General features: G+C 38.4%; 1 protein-coding gene across 1 annotated transcript in view; it reads left to right on the top strand.

Moving 5' to 3' along the window:
- Nucleotides 1-449: 449 nt before the first annotated feature.
- Clul1 (clusterin like 1) overlaps nucleotides 450-24,061 on the top strand; it is a 29,114-nt gene continuing 5,502 nt past the window's right edge. The window contains exons 1-6 of the mRNA XM_026380693.1: nucleotides 450-478; nucleotides 5,361-5,479; nucleotides 6,541-6,689; nucleotides 12,168-12,335; nucleotides 14,565-14,997; nucleotides 19,150-19,287. Of these exons, the coding sequence (XP_026236478.1) occupies nucleotides 5,374-5,479; nucleotides 6,541-6,689; nucleotides 12,168-12,335; nucleotides 14,565-14,997; nucleotides 19,150-19,287 (994 nt within the window). The 5' untranslated portion in view covers nucleotides 450-478; nucleotides 5,361-5,373. The remainder of the gene's footprint in view (nucleotides 479-5,360; nucleotides 5,480-6,540; nucleotides 6,690-12,167; nucleotides 12,336-14,564; nucleotides 14,998-19,149; nucleotides 19,288-24,061) is intronic.

Here is a 24,061-nt window from a genome sequence, read left to right on the forward strand (position 1 = left end):
CTTATCCTCAGCATGTGGGACATAATAGATGCCTAGTGTACATTTGCTGAATAAATTATTCCAAGAACCTTTATTTGCTGGAGGCAAGAAATGCACTATGCTGGGTGTCATGAAAATTTAAAACATTTGATATTTATAGTCATTCTAATCAATAATTAGATTTGTGTAGTGCTGGTCTAAACATAAACTCCAGTTTCACGATGATGCTAAATGGGATACAATTTCCTCATATTGTATTCAAACTTGAATTCTTTTCATGAGAAGTTTGTTGTTGTTGTTATTGTCGTTTTGTTTTGTTTTGTTTTGTTTTAGTCTTTGCAGTACTGGGGATTGCCTAGCATGCACTCTACCACTGAACTACATCCCTGGACACTTTTTTCCTGGATTTTATTTTGAGAAAAGGTGTGGCTAAATTGCTGAAGCTGGCCTTGAATTTGTAATCTTCCTGCCTCAGCCTCACAAGTAGCTGGGATTACAGGTGTGTGGCACAGCAATTGGTTTTTATGAAGGCGTTTTGTTTTGTTTTGTACTGGAGGTTGAACCCAGGGTGCTTTACTAGCTACATCCATCCCCAGCCCTTTTTTTTTTTTTTTTTTTATTTTGAGACAGGGACTTGCTAAGTTGCATAGGACCTAGCTAAATTGCTAAGGCTGGCCTCAAACTTGTGGTCCTCCTGCCTCAGCCTCCCAAGTCAATGGGTTAACAGGCATGTATCACCATACCCTACTTCATGAAAGATTTTGAAGTCTGAATTCAATGTTTACTTTTGCTACTTGATTACTATGAGCTTAAAATAACATTTTTAGTTTAGTGTGAATTTTTTTTTTAAAGATTTTATTTATTTTTTTATTTTTTTAGTTCTCAGCAGACACAACATCTTTGTTGGTATGTGGTGCTGAGGATCGAACCCTGGCCGCACGCATGCCAGGCGAGCGCGCTACCGCTTGAGCCACATCCCCAGCCCTAGTGTGAATTTTTAAAAGAGGTTATTGTTATACTTTCCACTTACGTTGTACTCTATGGCTCAATAAAACATTTATGTTTGTTTTGACCTACTCAGCAACTCTATATACTATGCAACTCTAGCTGTAATTTTTCATTTCGCAGATTGCTTCGAATCACTTATTACTCTCCAACTACACTGCTGCTTGGGGAGAATACATGAATAATAATCACAGAACTTGAAAGCAGGGAAAAACAGTAGAAAATATTTCTACCAACACTCTCCTTTTTATTTTTTAATTTAATTTAATTTAATTTTTTTGGCATCAGGGATTGGACCCAGAGGCATTTAACTACTGAGCCACATCCCCAGCCCTTTTTTTATATTTTATAGAGAGACAAGGTCTTGCTGAGTTGCTTAGGGCCTCACTAAATTGCTGAGGCTGGCTTTGAACTTGTGATCCTCCTACCTCAGCCTCCGGAGCCACTGGAATTACAGGTGTGCACCACTCCACCCAACCTAACACTCTCATTTTTAGATGAAGACTCCTAAATTCAAAGGCACAGGATCATGAGACGATTGTGTGGCAGAGATTTTGATAGAATTTGATCTCTTAAAGCACTGATCTTTGTACTATCCCAGTGGTCCTTTCTATCAAGAGTAAGGGGAGGGGTTGATCTTTTAACCTTCCAGAAGTCTCTACCTCCTGAATGTTCACCATCTTAACATCGCCATACTGAAGACCAACCTTCCAACACATGGATCCTTGGATGGATAAACCACATCAAAACCTCAGCAGGTATAAATCAGAGATGGTATTGACAAGTCCATTTTGGCCACAACTCTGCCCAGGCCTGAACTCAAGACAATAAACTAACACGTTGAAGTCCATCCCTGAGAGCCCTCTATCAATTTCTCCGCTGATACCACATGCATCCTCTTACTATCTTTCTCTTTTAAAATATTTTTTTAGTTGTAGATGGAAACAATATCTTTATTTTATTTATTTATTTTTATGTGTTGCTGAGCACAGAACCCAGGGCCTCACACATGCTAGGCGAGAGCTCTACTGCTGAGCCACAACCCCAGCCCCCCTCTTCCTATTCTTCTTAATTACGATGACCTTGCTTTAGGTCTCCTCAATTGCCAACCATCTATAATATTTTATAAGCCACTTAAATCTTGAGCATACTAAGGTCATAATTATTAAAGCAACCAATTCACATGAAATATTCCTTAATCTTAAGGACAAAATGGCAGCTGTGAAAACAGATGATGTAATTTGAGGAAGAACCTTCATGGAAGTTTAAAGATATTTCAAAAGTAATTAGTATTAGTAATGAAGTTCTGTTCTCAGAAATTGCACATAAAGAGGAAACATGAATTAAAGAAAAAAATATGCTACTCAATTTCTTAAACATCCGGTTCCATTTTCAACAAAATCTGGGCTCCTTGAAAAGGAATGTGCAGATGCCAGCCATGACTTCAAATGGCCCCAAAAGCAGACAGCAGCAAATTAATGAGCAAAGGGTGTGTAGAATCAGAGCAGAGCCTCGTGGTTTCCTAGGACTCATTCTTCCAGAACTGTGCTCTTTTTTTCCTGAGAAAAATACCCAACATGGGGCTGGGGATATTACTGCATACAAGGTAAGCTCAGTTGGTAGAGTGCTTACCTTGTATGCACTAAGGCCCTGGGTTCAATCCCCAGTACCATCAAAAAAAAAAAAAAAAAAAAAAGAATATATAACATGTTACCTCCTCTACTGGCCAACCAGTCATCACTCAGGATATGACATGTCTTTTTGTAAGTGTGGATTGTAGTTGCTCAAAAGTGAAATTGTGCTGCTAAAAATAATAATAGGGGGCTGGGGTTGTGGCTCAGCGGTAGAGCACTCACCTAGTGCACGCAGGGTCCTGGGTTCAATCCTCAGCACCACATGAAAATAAATAAATAAAACAAAGGCATTGTGTCCAACTATACCTAAAAAATATATATTTAAAATAATAATAATCATCATCATCCCAGGCAGCTTGGGAGACGAGGCAGGAGGATCGTGAGTTCAAAGCCAGCCTCAGCAAAAGTGAGGCACTAAGCAACTCAGTGAGACCCTGTCTCTAAAAAAAATACAAAATAGGGCTGGGGATGTAGCTCAGTGGTTGGGTGCCCCTGAGTTCAATCCCCAGTACCCAAAATAATAATTCAAGTTTTGCTTTGAGTTAATGTTTTCTACAGAGAGATGAGATTTCCTACTAAAACTTAATTAGTAGGTAATCAAGACAGCTAAAATGGGGTGTGGGTCCTCTAATTGCTCAGTCCCTGTGCCCAAGCAAAACTCCAGGTTACATGTTGCCCAGAGACAAGGACCAAACTCTGAGGGCCTTCGTAAAGCAAGTGGACCAATTCAGAACGGTCTATCTCTTTAGAAAAGTTCTGAGCACATAGTAACTACTGACTAGCTGAGATGAGCTCTCAAACTTTCATAGCGGGGGCGGTAGCCAGGAGGCAGAGGGTGGGGTGGGCAAGACCATCTTGCAGTTTCATCAGCCAGAGACACCATGGCTGTAGGCTCTAGAGCTGGCCTGGTAGCTACCAGATCTGCAAACTGTTTTCAAATGAATTACTAGGAGCCACATTTTCAATTCAGCTAGTCAATTAGCAAATTGTAGTGGACCTGAAATACTCATCTATTGAATTATTCATGAATTAGGTTTTTATATAATTAGAAGTGATAACATCATTTGTTTTTATCATTTCTTATAGCAGAGGGAAAAAAGAATACTTATATAATTGTTTGGATTTCTTTACTTTTATTTTTTGGATGCTGGAGATGGAATCAAGGGCTTCTTGCATGTTAGGCAAGCACAAGACAGAGCCATACCCCAGTCCCTATGTAAGTATTCTTTTCAAAATGGTTTATTTAGAGTTTACTTATTTTCATGTTGTTACTTCTATTTCCAATCTAAGATATTTGTTTTACCTATGTTTATGTGAAATTTATACATGTCATGAATTTCAAATTAAAAAGATATTTTTAAGGCTTTAGAGAGTCCTACCCAACTAGAACTGTATTTGTGTAAAACTAGGCAGGCCAAGGTCATTGTTCTGATTGTGGGCCCAGCCTGCCCTCTAGTGTTTCTTTTTTAAACCATGCCAAATTTTAAACCAGAGTCTTAATCTCAAAATATTGTTTTAATAGGATTAAGAACTGTGTCATCAAATTAACAGAACAGAGCCAAATCCCTGACACAGATGAGAATTAAATCAGAGGAAAGTACGGATCGTTCTCGAAACTGGTGGCAACTTCTCTGGGAAAACATCACAAAGTTCGTGGTAAATATACTTTATTAAGTTTCATCTGGTAAATAAGGTATAAATAGAAAAAAATTAGCTCAAATGACATGTAAAATGTGATCACTATGTAACTACTACTATACAGCTGTTATTTTATTATAGTGCTAAGATATTTCAAGTGTTGATTAAATAACATAAGTTTTTGTTATTGTTTTTAATACAGCAAATACACAGAAAGCAGATAAATATCTCCTTTGGAGGAAGTCAAGATAATTTGTCTTAATTTACAGATTTAACTTTATTAAAGCACACAGTTGTTTTTATTTAACTTTTCTTAGCAAAGTTTTAAGTACTTGTATTTGGAATATCTTTAACTAATGTATGTCAAGTCAAATTTATTTATTTATTTATTTAGGTACTGGGGATTGAACCCAGGGGCATTTAACATCTGAACTGCATCCATCCCTAGCCCTTTTATTTTGGGTTTGATCTTGCTAATTTGCTTAGAGCCTTGCTACAGTGCTGAGGCTGACCTCAAACTTGTGGGCCTCTGTCTTTAACCTCCTGAGTTGCTGGGATTATAGGCATGTGCCACCATGCCCAGAGTCCAATTATATTTAAAAGGAAATTAGTTATCTGAGACAAAATCTAAATGTGCACTATTCATATAGCATCACAAGTTATATAAGAAGCAGGAGAAAAATATGTGAGACTGTTTTTCCTTCATAAAAGAGTAAAGCCTAGTAGTGCTGAGGCAGAAGGATCATAGGACTTAGAATTTCAGTGACGTATTATAATTAATTCTATCTTAAGAGATGTTTACTGATGACAAGAAAATAAAATGGGGCTGTGATACACAGTACCCATTGCCTCAATGTTCAAATACATCTAGGACGACTTTATTTAACTGTCACAAAAAGTGTAAACTAAACAGGGACCCCAGGTTGTTGTTTTTTTAACTTATATCTTAACTTTCCCTATGTCCCAAGCATATCAACCTAAGATGTGTAAAGTCATAAAGAAAAATTGACAGAAAAATGCTTTGGAGCCCATGTGTTTTCAATTGATGCCAACAGAAACTAACCTCATAGAAGACATGTGAGGCAGTTTATTTTTCCTTTGCAGTAACAGCAGGAACATGAAGCCGCCACTCTTGGTGTTTATTGTGTATCTGCTATGGCTGAAGGATTGTCACTGTGCACCTACTTGGACCGACAAAACTGCCATCGGTGAAAACCTAAAGAGTATGTTTGGTTTCTTATCTGTGCAGTGTCCTGTTTGCATGTTTTCCTATCCTGCTGGCATTTATAGTGACTGATAGTGGTTTATAGAGAGATAACGGTACTCACTACATCTCACTGTGAGAAGTTCTCTGGGCACTGAAACCACGTCGTCATGATGCCAAACATCTGGATAAAAATAGAAAATTCCAATCAAGTCTCTGCAAGCGAGTGTTCCCATATCCAGATGTTTGCTATCCTGTAGATAAAATGTGCCTGCTTTTTTGACTGCCTTTTTTTGGTACCATCCAGATGTTCGGTGTCATCTCAGCACTGCTTTAATGAACAGTGAAATACTTTTCTAGCATTTAAAGAATTTAAACCATTAGAGTAATCTGTGTAATTGTTCTTAAACGAGCAAAAGAATGGGTTATAATTACACTCAATCTGGTTGTTTCTGTGCATTGACTTGTGACCTTTCTTAGTGACACAGGTTTGGGGTACTTAACCACTGAGACGAATAAATTAGCTAAAATGGGGCTGATTTGGAGTCTATAATTAAATTCAGAGGCAAGAACAAGCTTATCAGGAGGGCGCACTGGCTACTGAGAAGAAAGAAAGACAATAAAATTTATACCCACTTAGGGCTTATGAAAGGTGGGAAAGAGATATCCATTAGGTTATGAAGGAATCTTGTTGTATGCGATTCTTTCTTGGTTTGATGACTTCTTGGAAGGTAATTGAAACTGAAAAAGGGAAATCGTTCATTGTGTTTGAAGTCCCCACTTGAGACCTAAATGGAAGGGAAAAATGGATAAATGAAAATAAGGCCTGCAAAAAGCGACAAGAACGAGGTTAAATGAGCTCTGACTTGTTCAGGAGCTTTCAAGTAAGGGACAGAGGTATTATCCATGTGGCAGCTGACAGCTAATTAATTACAATCTGCTTTCAAAATAGGAGTCTGTAAGAACAATGAAACCTCTATTAAGGAGACATGAAATATTGGTGAACTCATTGTTTATTAATCTAATCAGATCTTTAAAAACAAACAAACAAACGAAAAACTCCTGCAATGCGTCTTTCAGGTTTTTCTGAGGCTGGGGAGACAGATGGAGATGGAGAGGTGAAGAAGGCTTTGATTGGTATTAAGCAGATGAAACTCATGATGGAAAGAAGAGAGGAAGAACATACCAACCTAATGATAACCTTGAAGAAATGCAAAGAAGAAAAGCAGGTGCCATAATTAAAGAAAAAACAATCTGTTCTTTTTTTAATTTTTTATTGTTTTGGTGCCTTATAATTATACATAATAATGGAATTCATTATGCATTATTTGTACATGAATATAACACTTTTTTTTGTATCAGGGATTGAACCCAAGGATACTTAACTACTGAGTCACATCCCCAGCCCTTTTAATATTTTTATTTAGAGACATGCCTCACTAAATTGCTGAGACTGGCTTTGAACTTGAGATCCTCCTGCCTCAGCCTCCCAGGCTGCTGGAATTACAAGCATATGCCACCACACTTGGCTTATTCTTAGACCTTTTTGATTTAGGATATCAAGTCAAAAGTGTTCAGGGAACTTGGGGGCTAGATCAGTCATCTCCAACATTTTTTCATCTGCCATCCCTATAACTAAAAATGTGTTAGCACTCACTACTAAATATGTGCATATTATTTTATTTGTAAACTAGATACATGAATGGCTACCATTAGTATCTGGAGGTACAACATGTATTTTGGGTGAGGTTCATCATCAGATCCAAATTTCAAAATAATCTAGATATTTTGAAAGTCTTAGCTGACTTGCCAAATCTGATTAGCTCATTATAGTTTTACTTTGTCATGTGGCCAACACAGAGCTCACGATGAAGAGTGGTCAGCTCTGTCATGTGCTTTCTATGCACTTACACTTACATTATTCATATTCATGTTTTAATAGTCCAGGTCTCCCTCATCCCAAGAATCTTTCTCTCCATTTTGTGAGGGTTAGTTTAGTTACAACTAGATAATAAAATCCATTGGTCCATCTGAATCCTCTCAAACAGGGACTCATTACAATTTGTTTCAAAGGAACAGAGAGAGAGGGAGCACTGGCCAGTGTAACAGAATGTGAAAGAATCCTTTTCCCTGGAAGACCTCACAGTTGACTATGTGCAATGTCTGACATGGGCACTCAAGAGAGCACCAGTGTACCTTAAATACTGCATCAGCCAAATCTGTTTTATTTATTTATCTTTTGTGGTGCTGGGGATTGAACCCATGTAAGTCTAGCATTCTACCATTGAGCTTCACCCCCAGTCCCTCATCTATTTTTAAAAATTCAAGTACAGCTTTACTAAATAGCTGTAGTTAACACTATGTCTTTTACTAATACAGAATACACATTTTATACAAATTTCTTGAAAGATGTTGAGAATTGTTCATAAACTACTGTAAAAAAAAAAAAAAAACTTTGTAAATTTCCAAAATATAGGATTGGGGTTGTGGCTCAGGGTAGAGGTCCTGGGTTCGATCCTCAGCACCACATAAAAATAAATAAATAAAGGTATTGTGTCCAACTACAACTAAAAATAAATAAATATTTTTTTAAAATTTTCCAAACTATAGACATTACATCATCAATAATTTAATAAATCAAACTGTTAAATAACAATTAACATAACACTCAAAATACTTACATTTTTTAAAAAAGATTACCTTCCAACATTATCCTTAATCTGAGATGAAATAAAAACTGTATCAAAAATAATGTCAAATTGTGGCAAAATACAAATAATATAAAATTTAAATTTACCATCATAATTTTTTTTGGGGGGGTGCAGGGAGTTGAATCCAGGGCCTCACATGTGCTAAGCACATGTTTACCACTAAGCAACCCCATCTTGGTCATTTTTAAGTGTACTGTTCAGCAGTATTTAGTTAAATACATTTAGAATGTTGCTCAATCAACCCCCAGAATTCTTTTCACTTTGCAAAAACCCAAAATCCATGCCTATTAAACAACTACCCAATTCCCTTCCCCAGATATGTGTTTGTGTACATCTAATACATATACACATACATACACAAACATTTCAGTGTTGGAGATCAAACTTCCTCCATCCATTTTCAAATTAAAAAATACAAGCGGAGTTCTAACATTTCCTCCCTCGACCTCTACACATACACCTATAAAGTTGGGGGCCAGTGAATTCCAGCTAACTGCTCACATCTCTCCCCTCCCGAGCATCCTGGCCTCTGAGAGTCCATTAAGCAACTAGAGCAGAGTCTGACAGGCTGACCCCAAAGCAGTGTGTCAGCCTGTCACCAGGCCAGTTAATGCTCCAGCCACACCTACCGCCTGGAGTCAGGCTGGGTTCCTGGCAGGGAAAGGAGATTGCCTGACCAGCAGCTGCAAACCCTCCTCCCTTTGGCAGCAATTAAAAGATTTTGAGGAAATCTAAAATAGCTCAACGTCAGGACAACATGGAAGTCCCTCAAGCTGGGTTCTACCCTGGTGGGCTTGTGAGTCTGGCCACCTGGGAATAGTGACGCTCAATGTCATTAACAGAGCTTTTACAAAACACATTATCACGTGGAATGCTTCAAACATCTGGGTAAACCATACTTTCATTTTACAGCTAAGAAAACTGAGGTTGGAGATGTTAATTAACATGTTACTCCAACGTTGAAAGGCATGAACGGGGAGAAAGCCAGCAGATGTGTGCAGAGGGGACCCGGTGGCTTTGTGTTTTTCTCACTTTCTGGAGCCTCCTGGCAAGCGAAGGCTGTTGTACTAGGAAGAGAATATTCCAATTAAGGGTGGATCAAGTAAGCAAATGTTGGTTTCAATTCTAGCCCAGCAACTGGGAGAATTTCTATTTATTCTTAAAAACCTACTTAGGACCCAAAAGCTTTCTGCATTTGGGCACTCAATTAAAAAGTTAATGGAGCAGAAGGTCTTTAACCCTGAGTCTCTCTCCCTGAACTTACGGTAAACCTAGAATAAGGATCAATTTAGCCAAATTATGACTTGGTAAATATGGGGTTGGCGCACCCAGTCTCCTGGTACTGAGTACCATCCGTCGGGTGACACGACATCATCATAGTCCCATGCCACTCCCTCCCCCCATTAATATTGATTGAGAGCATCTGGAACTTACTAAAATGAGAAAGCCACAAGTGGCCCATACTGATTTGTCCCCTATGTCAGGTTCCTGGGTATTTTAATGAGCTATGAATTGTAAAAATAGAGTTCCAGCAATTGGGGAGGCTGAGGCATAAGGATTGCAAGTTCAAAGCCAGCTTCAGCAACTTAGTGAGGCCCTAAGAAACTCAGCACAAGACCCTGTCTCTAAATAAAATACAAGAAAAAAGGGCTGGGAATGTTGCTCAGTGGTTAGTGCTCTGGGGTTTAATCTCCGGTACAACAACAACAACAACAAAAAAAAGAAGAATATAGTTCTAAATGTGGACTCTGTCCATGTCCACGGGTGGAACATTTAGGAGAAATAGAAGGTATAGTAAGACATTCCTAACCCAGAGATCTACTTCATCCAGGGCAACATTTCATTTTTAAAACTTGGGATGTTTGATTTGGTCAATGTTCTTTGTTATGCTTCTAAATGGGTGAGTGAAAATAAGTCTGAGAATAATGAATTGTAAGAATGTGCTAATTGACTTGCTTCTTTATATCATTTAATACAAAAACCTTAAAAGGGAGCACGTACTATTATTCCAATTTGCTAATGAAGAGATTAAAGTTTAGATATATTAAGTAATTTGCCCAGGGATACACAGTGAGTATAGTTCAGAACTGGGAATACTGGGATTTTGGTTTAAGGGGATAATGTGTAGAATATTTAAAATTGGATCTAACTGAGAAAACTCACGAGATATTGTTGCCTGCCAGAGTGAAACAACCATTCTTAAGAAGATATAGGTTTCCAACATTGTTCTGCAAAGCCCAGGGGCACACACACAGAGATTCTGTTTGGGTCACCATATGCATTTGGCAGCCTGGGCCCTGCTGGTTTTCCAATGTGGGTGGTAGCAAATGCTACCTGGCTGAGCACCAGAACTCTGCAATGAGGCCAACTGAAAAATCCAAGCCAGAGAGAGGAAATGTGGAAGACTGTCAGAGCCTGGGTGATTCATTGGGCTCAAGAGATAGAGTGGTTTCTTTTTCTTTTCCATTGTGTTAAAATAATGTACAATAATTTTTGTTTTGTACTGATATTGAACCAGGAGTGCTTAACCACTGAGCCACATCCCTAGCCTTTTATTTTATTTTTTTATTTTGAGGCAAAGTCTCACTAAGTTGCTTAGGGCCTCACTAATTTACTGAGGCTGACCTTGAGCTTGTGATCCTCCTGCCTCCGTCTCCTGAGTCACTGGAAATACAGATGTGTACCACTGTGCCCGGAAATAATTTGGTTTGAAGTACCAAAACTTTTTTTTCTTCTATAGGCATTTTTCACTTACGGGAGAGGCCCTTAGTTCTATCTTTGTATGGACCGGCCCATTATGCTCTTCATCCCTTTAACTTCATCTAAGGCAAACAGGGGGTCAGTCTTAAAAGCCCACACTCAGAGGGAAGCCAGGGATCTAGGCAGGGGCACAAGAAGAAAGGCCTGATGTGCCATGAAGGCAGCCTTTGGGGACCTCCAGAGGCCAGGCTGAGGCTTTCAGGGACAGGTGCCCACTGCACTGGGCTGCTTCCCACTGGTTGCAGGACCTGGCCCAAATACAGCCAGCACCACAAGGGGGAGTGCTTGGAATCTACAAGAGGAGAATGAACATTGTCAAGAGACAGCTTCTCTGCAATTCGAATGTTAACTCAATGGGAAGATGCAAGAACTACACTTTCTTGTAGTGTATGAGAACATGCAACAATTAAAGGCAATATCAATGAAAGAAATAAATATCATCTTCCACATACCCCATAGACTAGACATGCAGAGGACAGGTAAGAAGGTAAGTCACAGTGGTCCCCCCAGATAGGGGTGACATCTTTGTTGTTGGTTCACCCTCATCTAGTGTAATGTCCATCCACATAGCAAACACTCGATAAATCCTTACTGAACACATGAATGAACACATGAATAACATTTGCACAATCTCCAATAAAAACCATTCAGTGCTCTTCTCTTAAACAGAAAGCACTGCAGCAGATCTGTCAACGGCAAGGGGCCTGAACGAGGAAGGAGTAGTTTAGAATACACACATTTTTTCTTATCTTTGTTTTATTTATTTATTTTATGTGGTGCTGAGGATTGAACCTAGTACCTCATTCCTGAGAGGCAAGCACTCAACCACTAAGCTACAACCCCAGCCCCATACACACATTTTTTAAAGAGTGGAATCAACTAAGGCACACAGAGAATCATGAAATGGAAACAGGACTCGTTTCTCTACTTTTTTAAAATTTTTTTTTTATTGGTTGTTCAAGACATTACAAAGCTCACGATATATCGTCTTTCATACATTTGACTCAATTGGGTTATGAACTCCCATTTTTACCCCAAATACAAATTGCAGAATCACATCGGTTACACACTCACATTTTTACATAATGGCATATTAGTGACTGTTGTATTCTGCTACCTTTCCTATCCCCTACTATCCCCCCTCCCCTCCCCTCCCATCTTCCCTCTCTACCTCATCTTCTGTTGTTCAATTCTCTCCCTTGTCCCCCCCCTTTCGTTTCTCTACTTTTTAATTAGGGGGCTGTGAAACTCATGAATGAAGTTCAGGAACATCTGGAGGAAGAAGAAAGGTTATGCCAGGCATCTCTGGCTGATTCCTGGGAGGAATGCAGGACTTGCCTGGACAGTAACTGCATGAGATTCTATTCAACCTGTCAGCCTGGTTGGTCCTCGGTGAAAAATACGGTAAGAGGAAAGGAGAGCTCAAAATGCCAGAGCTCTAAAGGCATCTAGATCCGCTTTTTAAAATACATTTATATTAATATTTAGAACAGAGATGCCCAACTGGTATCAGCCTTTTGTCATCTAGAATCTAACACGAATGCTATGAGCCACCATCTGTGTGTGTACAGCTTACAAGTTAGAACAACCATTCAGTATTCATCCTTCCTTTTAATGATACCAAAAATACCCTCTTTCAGCCTTGTATTTATTATTCACCAAGTTCCACTAGACTGTGTGCTCTTTGAGGGCAGGGATCATATATTCTGCCTTCATTTGAGCACTGTAGTCATCCAATAAATGTTTGCTGAATTGTGTTCTCAATTACACGACTTCAGTCTCTGATTCAATCTGCTTTCATTTTTCTCCACGAGAGGCCACATATATGAAGACATTCTCTGCCTCCCGAATCTCTTTGAATGCACACATCCTCTTGTGTGTAACACATACATACAATGTGCATACATACACACACACTTTCATGTCCCCTTTTATCCATATATGTCCTAGGGAACTGGCATGTTTGTGTTTTGCCCCTTTGGCTATCTTTGGGGCAGAGGGAATCATAGAGGGTGGTGACCTGAATAGAATGAGCTTTGCCCTATAAAAGGCTCCAACTGGCCTGAATTTTCCTCCTCCCTCATGAAGTGAGCAGAGTATGAAAATTTATTAGAATTTCACTCTTCTAGTAGAGCATTCACTAATTAGAGGATGCTCCTAGCTTGGCAGTGCCATACTCAATTACAAAGGAGAACCCCTAGGATAAGGAGCGTGCCAAGCTAATTTGTCTCCACTGTTGATTGCATCTGCTTTATTTTAAAAGCCACTGTCATTGTCTAATACACCAGAATACGGTGGGATGAGCCCTGGCTGGAAGCCAAGAGATTTGGGGATCATTTCCACCTGGGCCAGTTGTGTGACCTTGTGAATATTTCTCAGGGCTCTCAAGTATTTGTTGTCTTTGTCTTTTTTTTTTTTTTTTTTTTTTTTGCATGGTCCCTCCATGCTGTCCAGGCTGGTCTTAAACTCCTGGGCTCAAGTGATCCTCCTCCCCAGCACCACCATAACCCAGAATTAAAGTCTTATTTTGGGGGATGGAGCCAAGTAAACAAAAGCTGGCAGAGTGAAAGGCAGACAGCTCACCCAGATGACTTTCTGGGAAAGTCACAAGTTCTCTAAAAATTCCTGGAGAATACTTTGAACAGTAGTGGGTGGTGCCATGGCAGTAATGTTCAATAGCAGATAACTTTATAACTAACATTTAAAAAGGCAACTCTGGTCTGCCCAGGATTCCGTGTCAGAGATGAAGCATAGGGTAGATGCTGGAAAATCTTTTCCCCCTGAATGGTACCCAAAATTCTACAATTAGGGCTTCATTCCTTTGACTATAACCAGGAGGGCTTCCATCATTGCTAATAAGTAACCATCCCTAAATAACCTATTAAGCTATATCTGGTATCTAAATTCATTTTGGATGTATTGATATTTTCCTTTCCATTTATGAGGTGAGAAAAAGGAGAGTATAAAGATATTAATGATATTTCATTAAATAATTTTATGTTTTTTATTTTTTTGGTACCAGGGATTATACCCAGGGGCACTTAATCACTGAGTGAGCCACATCCCCAGCCCTTTTTATATTTTATTTTGAGACAGGATCTTACTATGTTGTTTAAGGCCTTGCTAAATTGCTGAGGCTGGCTTTGAACTCATGATCCTTCTGCCTCAGCCTCCCCAAAACTGCTGGGATTACAGGCATGTGCCACTTTGCCCAGCTCACTAAAGAATTTTTAAAAAAATGAATGAAGACAAGTGAAGGACAAGAGCCTTCTCCACAGTTTTCTGACAATTTTGATGGTGCCCTTAAGGCAACAGCAAACCAACTACTGCCAATGCCTCAAGTTACAACTGCTCAACTGTATTGTGAACTTGACCTTTCTAGACCATCAGTGGGCGAACCTACACCAGGAGGAATTTCAGGTCCTATTCCATAGCCAAAGTCAAAGCCAGATATAAGAGTGTTGTTAATACCTTATTTTAAAGTTGATCGCCTTTTCCTACCTTGCCCAGAATGGTTCTTGGTTTGGAATGACTACTGACTGACTATAAACTGACATTTACTTTTGCAATAAGAAATAGTCCAGAAAGAAAATCAATTTTTATGGCCTGTCTGTTCCCCACCCCACCTCACAGGTGGAGCAGTTTTTCAGGAAGATCTACCAGTTTCTGTTCCCTCTCCACGAGGATGAGCACAGCCATCTCCCCAGCAGTGAACAGCACACTCAGGAAGATGCCCAAGTGACCCAGATGGAGAAGGCGTTCCTCCAGTTGACTGCGACTGTGGAATCCCTCTTTAACAGGAGTCTTTCCGTCTTCAAACAGATGCAGCAAGAGTTTGACCAGGCTTTCCAATCCGATTTCATGTCAGAAACCAACTTAATGGAACCTCACCTTGTTCCAGCTTTATCCAAAGAGCCAACAGAAAAAGCAGATCTTGGCCAAAGCTGGGATATCCCCAACTTCTTCCAGCTGTTTTGTAATTTCAGCCGCTCTATTTATGAAAGTCTCCGTGAAGCAGTTACCCATACTCTGCGTGCAATAGAAGATTCACCAAAACATGACGAAGGCAAGTATTAAACGATCACTTTTACTTAGATGCCTATGCTGCAGGCAAATGTTGTTTAGCTTAGAAAATGGTAGACAGTCACTCTTTGGCATTTCTTGAACTGACAATCTGTAGATAACCAAAGTTTCAGAGCCTCTTAAAAGGAGTTTTCAAGTCAAACACTATCCTTCTCCCATCATTGTTGAGAACTCTAGTGCTATTTTCTGTCTTTAGAGCAAATTTTCAAAGCTAAGAGAAGAAAATGCTATTAGGGTGAGAACTTGAAAAACACAGATTCCTCTTCTCTTTCTTTGTTGTTTTTTTGGTACTGGGGATTGAACCCAGGGTGCTCTACCACTGAGCTACATCCTCAGCCTTTTTTATTTTTTTTATTTTGAAACAGTCTTGCTAAGTTGCCCAGGCTATCCTTGAACTTGCAATCCTCCTGCCTCAGCTTCCCCAGTCGCTGGGGTTATAGATGTGTGCCACTGGGTCTGTCTCCTTCCTTTTTAAACTCTCGCTTAAAGAGAGACTCATCTCTATTCTATTTGAACATCGTGGATTTTCTTTAAAGTTCCTTTAGGATCTTCACCTCCCATTTTGTAAAGAAGCCTAGTCTCACATGTAACCGGGTCAAATTCAGTGTTTTGACTTTCCTGAGTCACTACTATAATTCCCGAGATCATAAAATATTTGCCCCAAACTGGAGAAGATGCTCATAGGCAAATCCCAAAATACAGAAATAGAAATTAGATATGAATTGCCTTCTGTGAATACTAACCATGCCCGCATAATATTCCATGTTGGGAAAAAAAAATGCTGCTTTATGTTTCAAGGCAGGGGATATCTTCTCCAAGCTTCTATGGAGTAACTTAGACACAGCATTTCAGAAATGAGCATTGCTGTGTGGGCCATCTCCATTTCCTTGGACTTATTTCTTTGAAACCACAGACCTCTCGACTCTGAAATGAAAAATAAAATGGGCTCCTTCTGGCTGACTATTTTCCACTTATATCAGTAGTAGCTGGCATTATGTGGATCAGATTCTCAAAGTTGCGATGCATAACCTAACAGGCTTCAATAGAGGAGGGGTTTACCCCACACATTTCAGAAACTCAAGCCAGGAAACAAATCCTTCAGATTCCATTGTTCCATGAGCAGAAAACAGCTATTATCACTAGCATTGTTGGGGTCCATTTCAGGGTCTGTGGATTTTTCTCCCAAGTCAAATGTTCTGTCTGGTGTCCCATTCTGAGGTTCCAAATTCATCCAATATTTAGGAGAAGCATCTGGGCAGTGGATTAAATCTTTCAATGCTGGGGTGCTATCACATATATTTGTCTGATCTTTTAAATAGATATCAATTATCTTGGAATAACATTCAGAATGTGTTTATTGGAACAAAATGGCAACCCTCCCTTCATATTGCATAGTGACCTTACGTATGTGCCAGGATTAGGACTGATTCAGACATATCCAGATCTAAATAATCTCCCCACTACTGCAGCTCCCTCCGACCCCATTGACTTAATAAATGTGGGTCACCACTATTTGCCTGAGGTTCCTTCTCCTTCACACATCTGGGGACCAGTCCCCACTCTCAGCAACGCCCTCTATGCTGGCCCTTCGGTACCACCTTCACCTCTGTGATATCCTGGATATCCAGGGTCCTCTGTAAATGAAAATGTTAAAAATGAAGTGGCAAACAAAAAAGGCCTATGTTTCCCTAGTATACTCTTCTTTCTCCAGTATCCTTTCCCTTGCCAGACAGTGTATAGAAAGCTCAGCAGAGGAAGTGTTTTGGTCTCAGATGAGCAAATGTGGACTATCTGTCAAGAGAGTCAGGCTGTAGGGCATTTTTAAGTGTTTTCCGTCATTCTATTAGGTGGTTGGGAAGGAATAAATCTGTTGTCTCTAGAAAATCTACCTAATGAGGAGACATTTTGAGCTTTGCTCCTTGGTAATGAGCTGAAAGATGTCTGCTCAAAGATATCTACTCCTTAATCCCCAGAACCTGTGACTCTGTTGTGTTATAAGACAAAGGGAAAGCAAGGTTAGCAATGGGTTTTTAAAAACATTTATATATATATATATATATATATATATATATATATATATATATATATATATATATATTATGAATGAATATATATAATCTGGCTGGGTGCAGTGGCACACAACTGTAATCCCAGTGGCTCTGGAGGATCTCAACATCAAAGCCAGCCTTAGCAAAAGCAAAGTGCTAAGCAACTCAGTGACAGCCTGTCTCTAAATAAGATAAAATTACAAAATAGGGCTGGGGATGTGGCTCAGTGGTTGAGTGTCCTTGAGTTCAATACCCAGCACTTCCTCCCTCCCCCCCCATACACAAAAAAAGATTGCTAATCTGTTGACTTTTGAATTTTAAATTTAGAGATTATTTTTAATTATGGGTGAATTCAATGTAATCACAAAGCTCCTTAAATGTGGAAGGGGGAGTCAGAAAAGAATTGTAGAGAAAGCAGCAGGGGAAATATTTTGTCCTTCTTTGTTGGCTTTGAAGATGGAAGAAGGGGGCCTCAGCAAAGGAATGTAGGTGTCTCTAGAACTGGACATGGTATAAAAATAGATTCTTGCCTAGAGTAGCCACAACAAACTAGCCTTGCTGACACCTTGATGTTAGCCCAGTGAGACCCAGTTCAGCCTTCTGACATACAGAACTTAAGATAATAAATTTGTGGTAATCTGTTATAGCAGCAAGGAGAAACGAATACATACCTCTTGTCAATTACAGTAGTCAAGACTGACTACTTTGTGTCTGTCAACCATCATGGATGGACCTTATTGGTCATAATCATCCTAAGAGCCAAAATTAGAAAAATAGCTAAAACTAATTAATGAACAACCATTAAAAGGAGAGAGGAAATGATGTTTAAAACCTGAAATATTTTGATATTTCATGCTATTTTTAAATTGTATTGACTTTATATACATTGTTAATTCTCCTAGGGGGGAAAAAAACTGTTTCTTAAAATATGATCTGCTTTAGGTATTTTCCTAAATCATAAACCCATTATTTATAACTATATATTGCAAAAAAAAAAGAATAGTAGTATAATAAAAGAAATGCCTACCACCCAGTTTAAGACATTGCCAATATCTTTGGAATTCCCATGAACTTCCCAATTATAATTTTAAATTTTTAAAATAATTATTAAAGGTTTTGTTTGGGTTTGGTTTTAATGGTGCTAGAGCTGGAACCCAAGGCTTCAAGTATACTAGGCAAGCACTTTGCCACTAAATTACATTCCCAGCCTTAGAGGGTTTTTCTTTCTTTCTTTCTTTCTTTCTTTCTTTCTTTCTTTCTTTCTTTCTTTCTTTCTTTCCTTCCTTCTTTCCTTCCTTCTTTCCTTCCTTCCTTCCTTCTTTCCTTCTTTCCTTCCTTCCTTCCTTCCTCCCTTTCTTTCTTTCTTTCTTTCTTTCTTTCTTTCTTTCTTTCTTTCTTTCTTTCTACTTAATAGAAGTCTAAAGAGACAAGTGGTTTACAAGCATCTAGTTACTTAACCCTATTGATATTAGAAATAAAAATGATAAAAATAAGACACACTGGGGCTGGGGTTGTGGCTCAGTGGTAGAGTGCTCACCTAGCATGTGCAAGGTGCTGGGTTCGATCCTCAGCACCACATAAAAATAAATAAATTAAATAAAGGTATATATATATATATATATATATATATATATAGAGAGAGAGAGAGAGAGAGAGAGAGAGAGAGAGAGATACTAGCTTTAAAATAATTCAAATGTACAAAGGAATAAAAATAAATGCAACCCACCCACAGTTTCCCATCCCATCCAGTCCTTCTTCTAAGAGACATTTATTAACAATCCCTCATGCTGCTTTCTAGAAAATGAAGTCACATGCATTCATGTGTGTGTGTGTATGTGTGTGTGTGTGTGTGTGTGCATGTGCTAATAATAAATTCCTAGTAACCAGATTCCTGGATTTGAGGGTATGTGCAATCTTTAATAGATGTCAAATGGTCCTAGCACATGATTGCAACAATATGTGGCCTTATGTTTGAATATAGAAAAAAGATTTTGAAGCACTGGTAAGAAAAAGCAAAGACATCGTCTCCTGTTGTTTAAAGTGCAAACTCTAATGACACTAATGTATAAATGTTGTGTTCCCTGCAGACTCTGACCAGGGAGGACTGATTTCAAAGACATTATCTGAGCAGGACAAAGGTCCGTGTGGAGAACTTGGACAAAATTTTTCTGGATGTTTCAGATTACAAGAAAAATGCCAAAAATGTCAGGATTACTTATCAGAAGGTAAATAATTATTTTTTTTCCAGAGTTTCAACAGTATTTGGTTAAAATCTCCCTTTCACAAGTTTTGTGGATTGATTTACTTTCTTTCAGGTTCTTTTCTGCACTCTCATTTCCACCTGGCAGCATTCATTGTATGTAGGTTTATAAATTGTTATTATTCAAAGTATGTTGAGTCACATTTTTACTTTCTTTAATTCTTAACTGTTCCTGTGAGGCTATTATTATTATTATTATTATTATTATTATTATTTAGTTGTAGATGGACACAATAACTTTACTTAGTTAAAAAAAAAAAAAAAACAAAAAAAACGTGGTGCTGGGGATCAAACTCAGTGCCTCACATGTGCCAGACAAGCGCTCTACCACTGAGCCACAACCCCAGCCCTCCTATGAGACTTTTTTATGATTAACGACCAGGCAAACACTAATATAAGCAAAAGAGAAAAACAATGAGCAAATTAGGTCAACTCTTACCACAAAGAAAAAGAAAATTCACCAATGAAGGAAAACTTCCCATTAAATAAATCAATTTTTAGCCAAGTGAGTTATTATTTATTATTACTTTTTTGAAAGTAGCATTAGCTCTTTCCATTTGGTGGTTAATTGACCAATTAGTGTTTGTTTATTAATTTTCAGTATTGATTTACTATTGAGCTATATCCTCAGTCTTTGTTTTTCTTTCTTTCTTTTGTTTTTTTTTGAGACCAAGTCTCACTAAGTTGCTAGAACTTGTGATCCTCCCACCTCAGCCTCCCAGGTAGCTAGGATTACGGTGTGCCATGACTACTGCCTTTCCTGATGGCCTGACTAATTGGTATTTAAATAGGAAAAGTGGCTCTTTCTTACAGCTCCCAGCAAGCCTTTCCCTCCCAGATTTGGCCAAGAGTGACCTTCCCCAGGCCAGAGATCCTTCCTCCTGTCCTCCTCCCTTCCTCCCTTTCTCTGTCTTCCTCCTAATAAAGTTACTCCTCTCATCCCAACAGAGCCAGGTCAAAATGTTTCTTACTAAAAAACAAGAAGAGCTTTTTGTTCCTATGCTTTTGCATTTTATCTTGCTAAAGGCCTAAGGAAGAACATTTTAAAAGTGTGGATAATGACTTGTAGAAGGAGGTTGGAAAATACAATAAGAGCAACACAAATCAGTATCTTCATAAATTATCCTACCCTACTAGCTTGCGACTTTGGGCGAGTCAGTTTTGCTATCTAGGACTCAACTGAGTAGACTTTAAAGAAAAATTATTCTCCAAAGAAATTTCAGAGAAGACGGAATCATAAGTTGCTAAGTACAAAATAATAGTTCTTGCACCCTTCATTTCCACCCAATCCAAAGACCACTGGAGTAATATTTACACTTGCAACAAGAGCAGCTCCTTCCAACCAGCAAAAATTCCTTTATCTGCCATTTGCTTTCTCTCCACAGCCCTCTAACAGTAGTAATGCACCTAATTTAACTGTTTAGAAAAAAGGGAAAATACAATTGTTCTGATCTTGAAAAAGCTAACATAAACTGGGTGTGGCAGTGTATTCCTGTAATCTCAGCAGTTTAGGAGACTGAGGCAGGAGAACTGTAAATGCAAAGCCAGCCTAGGCAATTAGCAAGGCCCTAAGCAACTTAGCAAGACCCTGTCTCTAAATAAAATATAAAAAGGGCTGGGGATGTTGCTCAATAGTTAAGCACCCTTGGCTTCAATGCCTGGTATCAAACACACACACACACACACAAACACATAAACCATATGTTGTCAGATACACCATAAGACTATTTTTAGGTTTTAAGATTAAGGATGAGGGCTTTGGTTGTGGCTCAGTGTTAGAACACTTGCTAGCATGTTTGAGGCACTGAGTTCAATCCTCAGCATCACATAAAAATAAGTAAATAAAATAAAGGGATTGTGTCCATCTATAACTAAAAAAAATTTTTTTAAAGATTAAGAATGATTTTTATACTCCTGTCTATTATTTTCCAAACTTTATGATAAACATACATGTGTTTTATATTCTATAATATTAAAAATCATTAGACATAGCTAAATTTTGTTTGATTTTTTTAACATACTACTACTTTATTTTATTTTTGTGGCGCTGGGGATTGAGATCAAGGTCTCACACATGCTAGGCAAGTGCTCTTACCACTGAGCTACATCCCTAGCCCATTGGTGCTTCTTTTACTTAAACACCCTGCTTTGGCTGGGGGTGTAGCTCAGTGGTAGAGCATACGCCTAGCATGTGAGATGTCCTGGATTCCATTCTAATCACCACAAACAAAACAAACCCCACAAAACCCAAATCCAACCCAACTCTCAATCACCCTGTCCAAGGTTGTGCTTTATCGATTAATATTCTCTACTAAAGAAACCCATCTTCAATCTCGTCATGCAAGTTAATTCACTGTGGAACTTCTATACATTTTCATACTGTGCAACTCAAAAGGAGGGAGGTTCCCATTCTAATTTTTGTGTTCAACTAAATAACTAAAAGATGAAAGTAATCGTCTATCAAATATTTGGGTGGTTATAATACCCAAATATAGTCAACAACACCCCCTTTCACCCTCTATTTGAATATCACCAGCCTGGACTCTTGTTTCTGAATTCTCTGGTTGGATGGGCTTATGGGGGTTGGAGGGTGGGTTCCCTGGGCTATAGGATGGAGCCAGGATTGTTTTCTCTTCTTCCACTTTGTTCCCTCTCCTCTCCATCCCACCTCTGCCCTTCTTTTGAAAGCAGCATCCATCCCATCAAGGTACTTGTCTGTTTTTCTATATCCCTCTCAGGCCAAATGTTCTTTCCATGAACACATCTATCCCATCTTAGAATGTATATCAGAAAAATTAACATCTAAAAGTCTTTCTTGGTAGAAAAAGTTTGGAAAGCACTGCTTTTCGATGGTTAGACTATCAACTGGATCTTATTCCTCCTAAATTACAGACTGGATGTCTCTTTGGGCTACTGTTTTGTCATTTGGAAAAGGAGAGTAAAGCATGTACTTCATACAGATCTTTTGAGGATTAAATAGGATGTCTGAATATCAATAGTTTTTATTATTTAAGTATTTGAGTTTTTCAGTTGCAGGGTTGTATATAAGATTGTATACAGAAGAAACAGAAAATGTTATATGTTTTTATAACAGAAAAGTATATGTGAATAAATGGACCACTGACAAAAATCACCCCACTCAGGCAGCCCATCTATGTATCATTAACATCTATTTATTTCCTTCTATTAAGCTAAAGGAGTTGATGAATAATCTCTCCCTGTTTGTCACAAGATAATAATAGGAAAAATCAGATAATATAAATGTATCTGATAGCCAACACATGCCAATGTTATTCATCTGCCCATTACTATAAAAATGCCTGAGATAAATCTTATAAGGAAAAACAATGTTCATTTTGGCTAGTAGTCCATAGTTGATTAGCCCCATTGCTTTGGACCTGTGACAAGGTTCCACATCATGATGAAAGTGTATAGAGTGAAATCTCTTACTTTGTGGCAGAAAGAAGCAAAAGAGAAGAGACCAGGCAGACTCCCGATAATCTAAAGATCTCTCACAAGGCCCCGCCTCTTAAAGTGTCCACCACCTCTGGGCTGGGAGCCAATCCTTTAACACAAGGGCTTTTGGGGGATATTCCATGTCCGAACTATAGCAATTAGCTAATGGATACTGTATACATCCGGTAATATAGCATAAATGCAATGTAAGTTGATTGTTACAAAGATAAAATATAAAGAAAGGATAACTTAACATGCTCCCATAGTTTTAAAAACTTATATTTTAAAATGTAATGTTATATAAAGAACAATTAAACAAAAACTCATGTGACCACCATCTAGATGAAAAAATACTTCACCAAAACAGATGAAACCCCACGGTGTCTTCCTTCATATTGCATTCTCTTTGAGTATCCTCTCAAAAGAAAATAGATACTTTAAATTTGGTATTTATTATTTCTTTATATGTATGCTCTTATCATGTATTTATTTAAATAATACACATATATGTACATGCATACACCATACTTAGCCATATTTTTTAAAAAATTTTATATTGTCAGACGGGCGTGGTGGTGCACACCTGTAATCCCAGCAGCTGCAGAGGCTAAGGCAGGAGGATCACAAATTCACAGCCAGACTCAGCAACTTAGCAAGGTCCTAAGCAACTCAGCAAGACCCTGTCTCTAAATAAAATACAAAAAGGGCTGGGGGTATGGCTCAGCGGTTAAGTGCCCCTGGGTTCAATTCCTGGTATAATATATATATATATATATATATATATATATATATATATATATATATATTATGTTGTCTATATATATATATATATATATATATATATATATAATGTTGTCAAAGTGTATGTGTGTATATATATGTGTGTGTGTTTGTGTGTGTGTGTGTGTATATATATACTCATATATACCAGGGATTGAATCCAGTGTTGCTTAACCACTGAGCCACATCCCCAACCCTTTTGTTACGATTTTATTTTGAGACAGGGTCTCACTAAGTCTTTAGGTCCTCACTAAGTTGCTGAGGTTGATCTTGAACTTGCAATCCTCCTGCCTCAGCCTCCTTAGCCTCTGGGATTGCAGGCATGTATCACCATGCCCAACTTCAAAGCATAATTTTTAAACTTAAAAATATGATTCATATAATGGGCCCATGTCAAAATTAATGTAATTTCTTATTGAGGGGAACTGCAGAGTGTTAAAGCTAGTTCAAATGAGTATAAGACACTAAAGCATTTATAGTCAAGAATAGACAGAATGCTGAAA

This window comes from Urocitellus parryii, chromosome 13 (assembly GCF_045843805.1).
Source record: "Urocitellus parryii isolate mUroPar1 chromosome 13, mUroPar1.hap1, whole genome shotgun sequence".
NCBI lineage: Eukaryota > Metazoa > Chordata > Mammalia > Rodentia > Sciuridae > Urocitellus > Urocitellus parryii.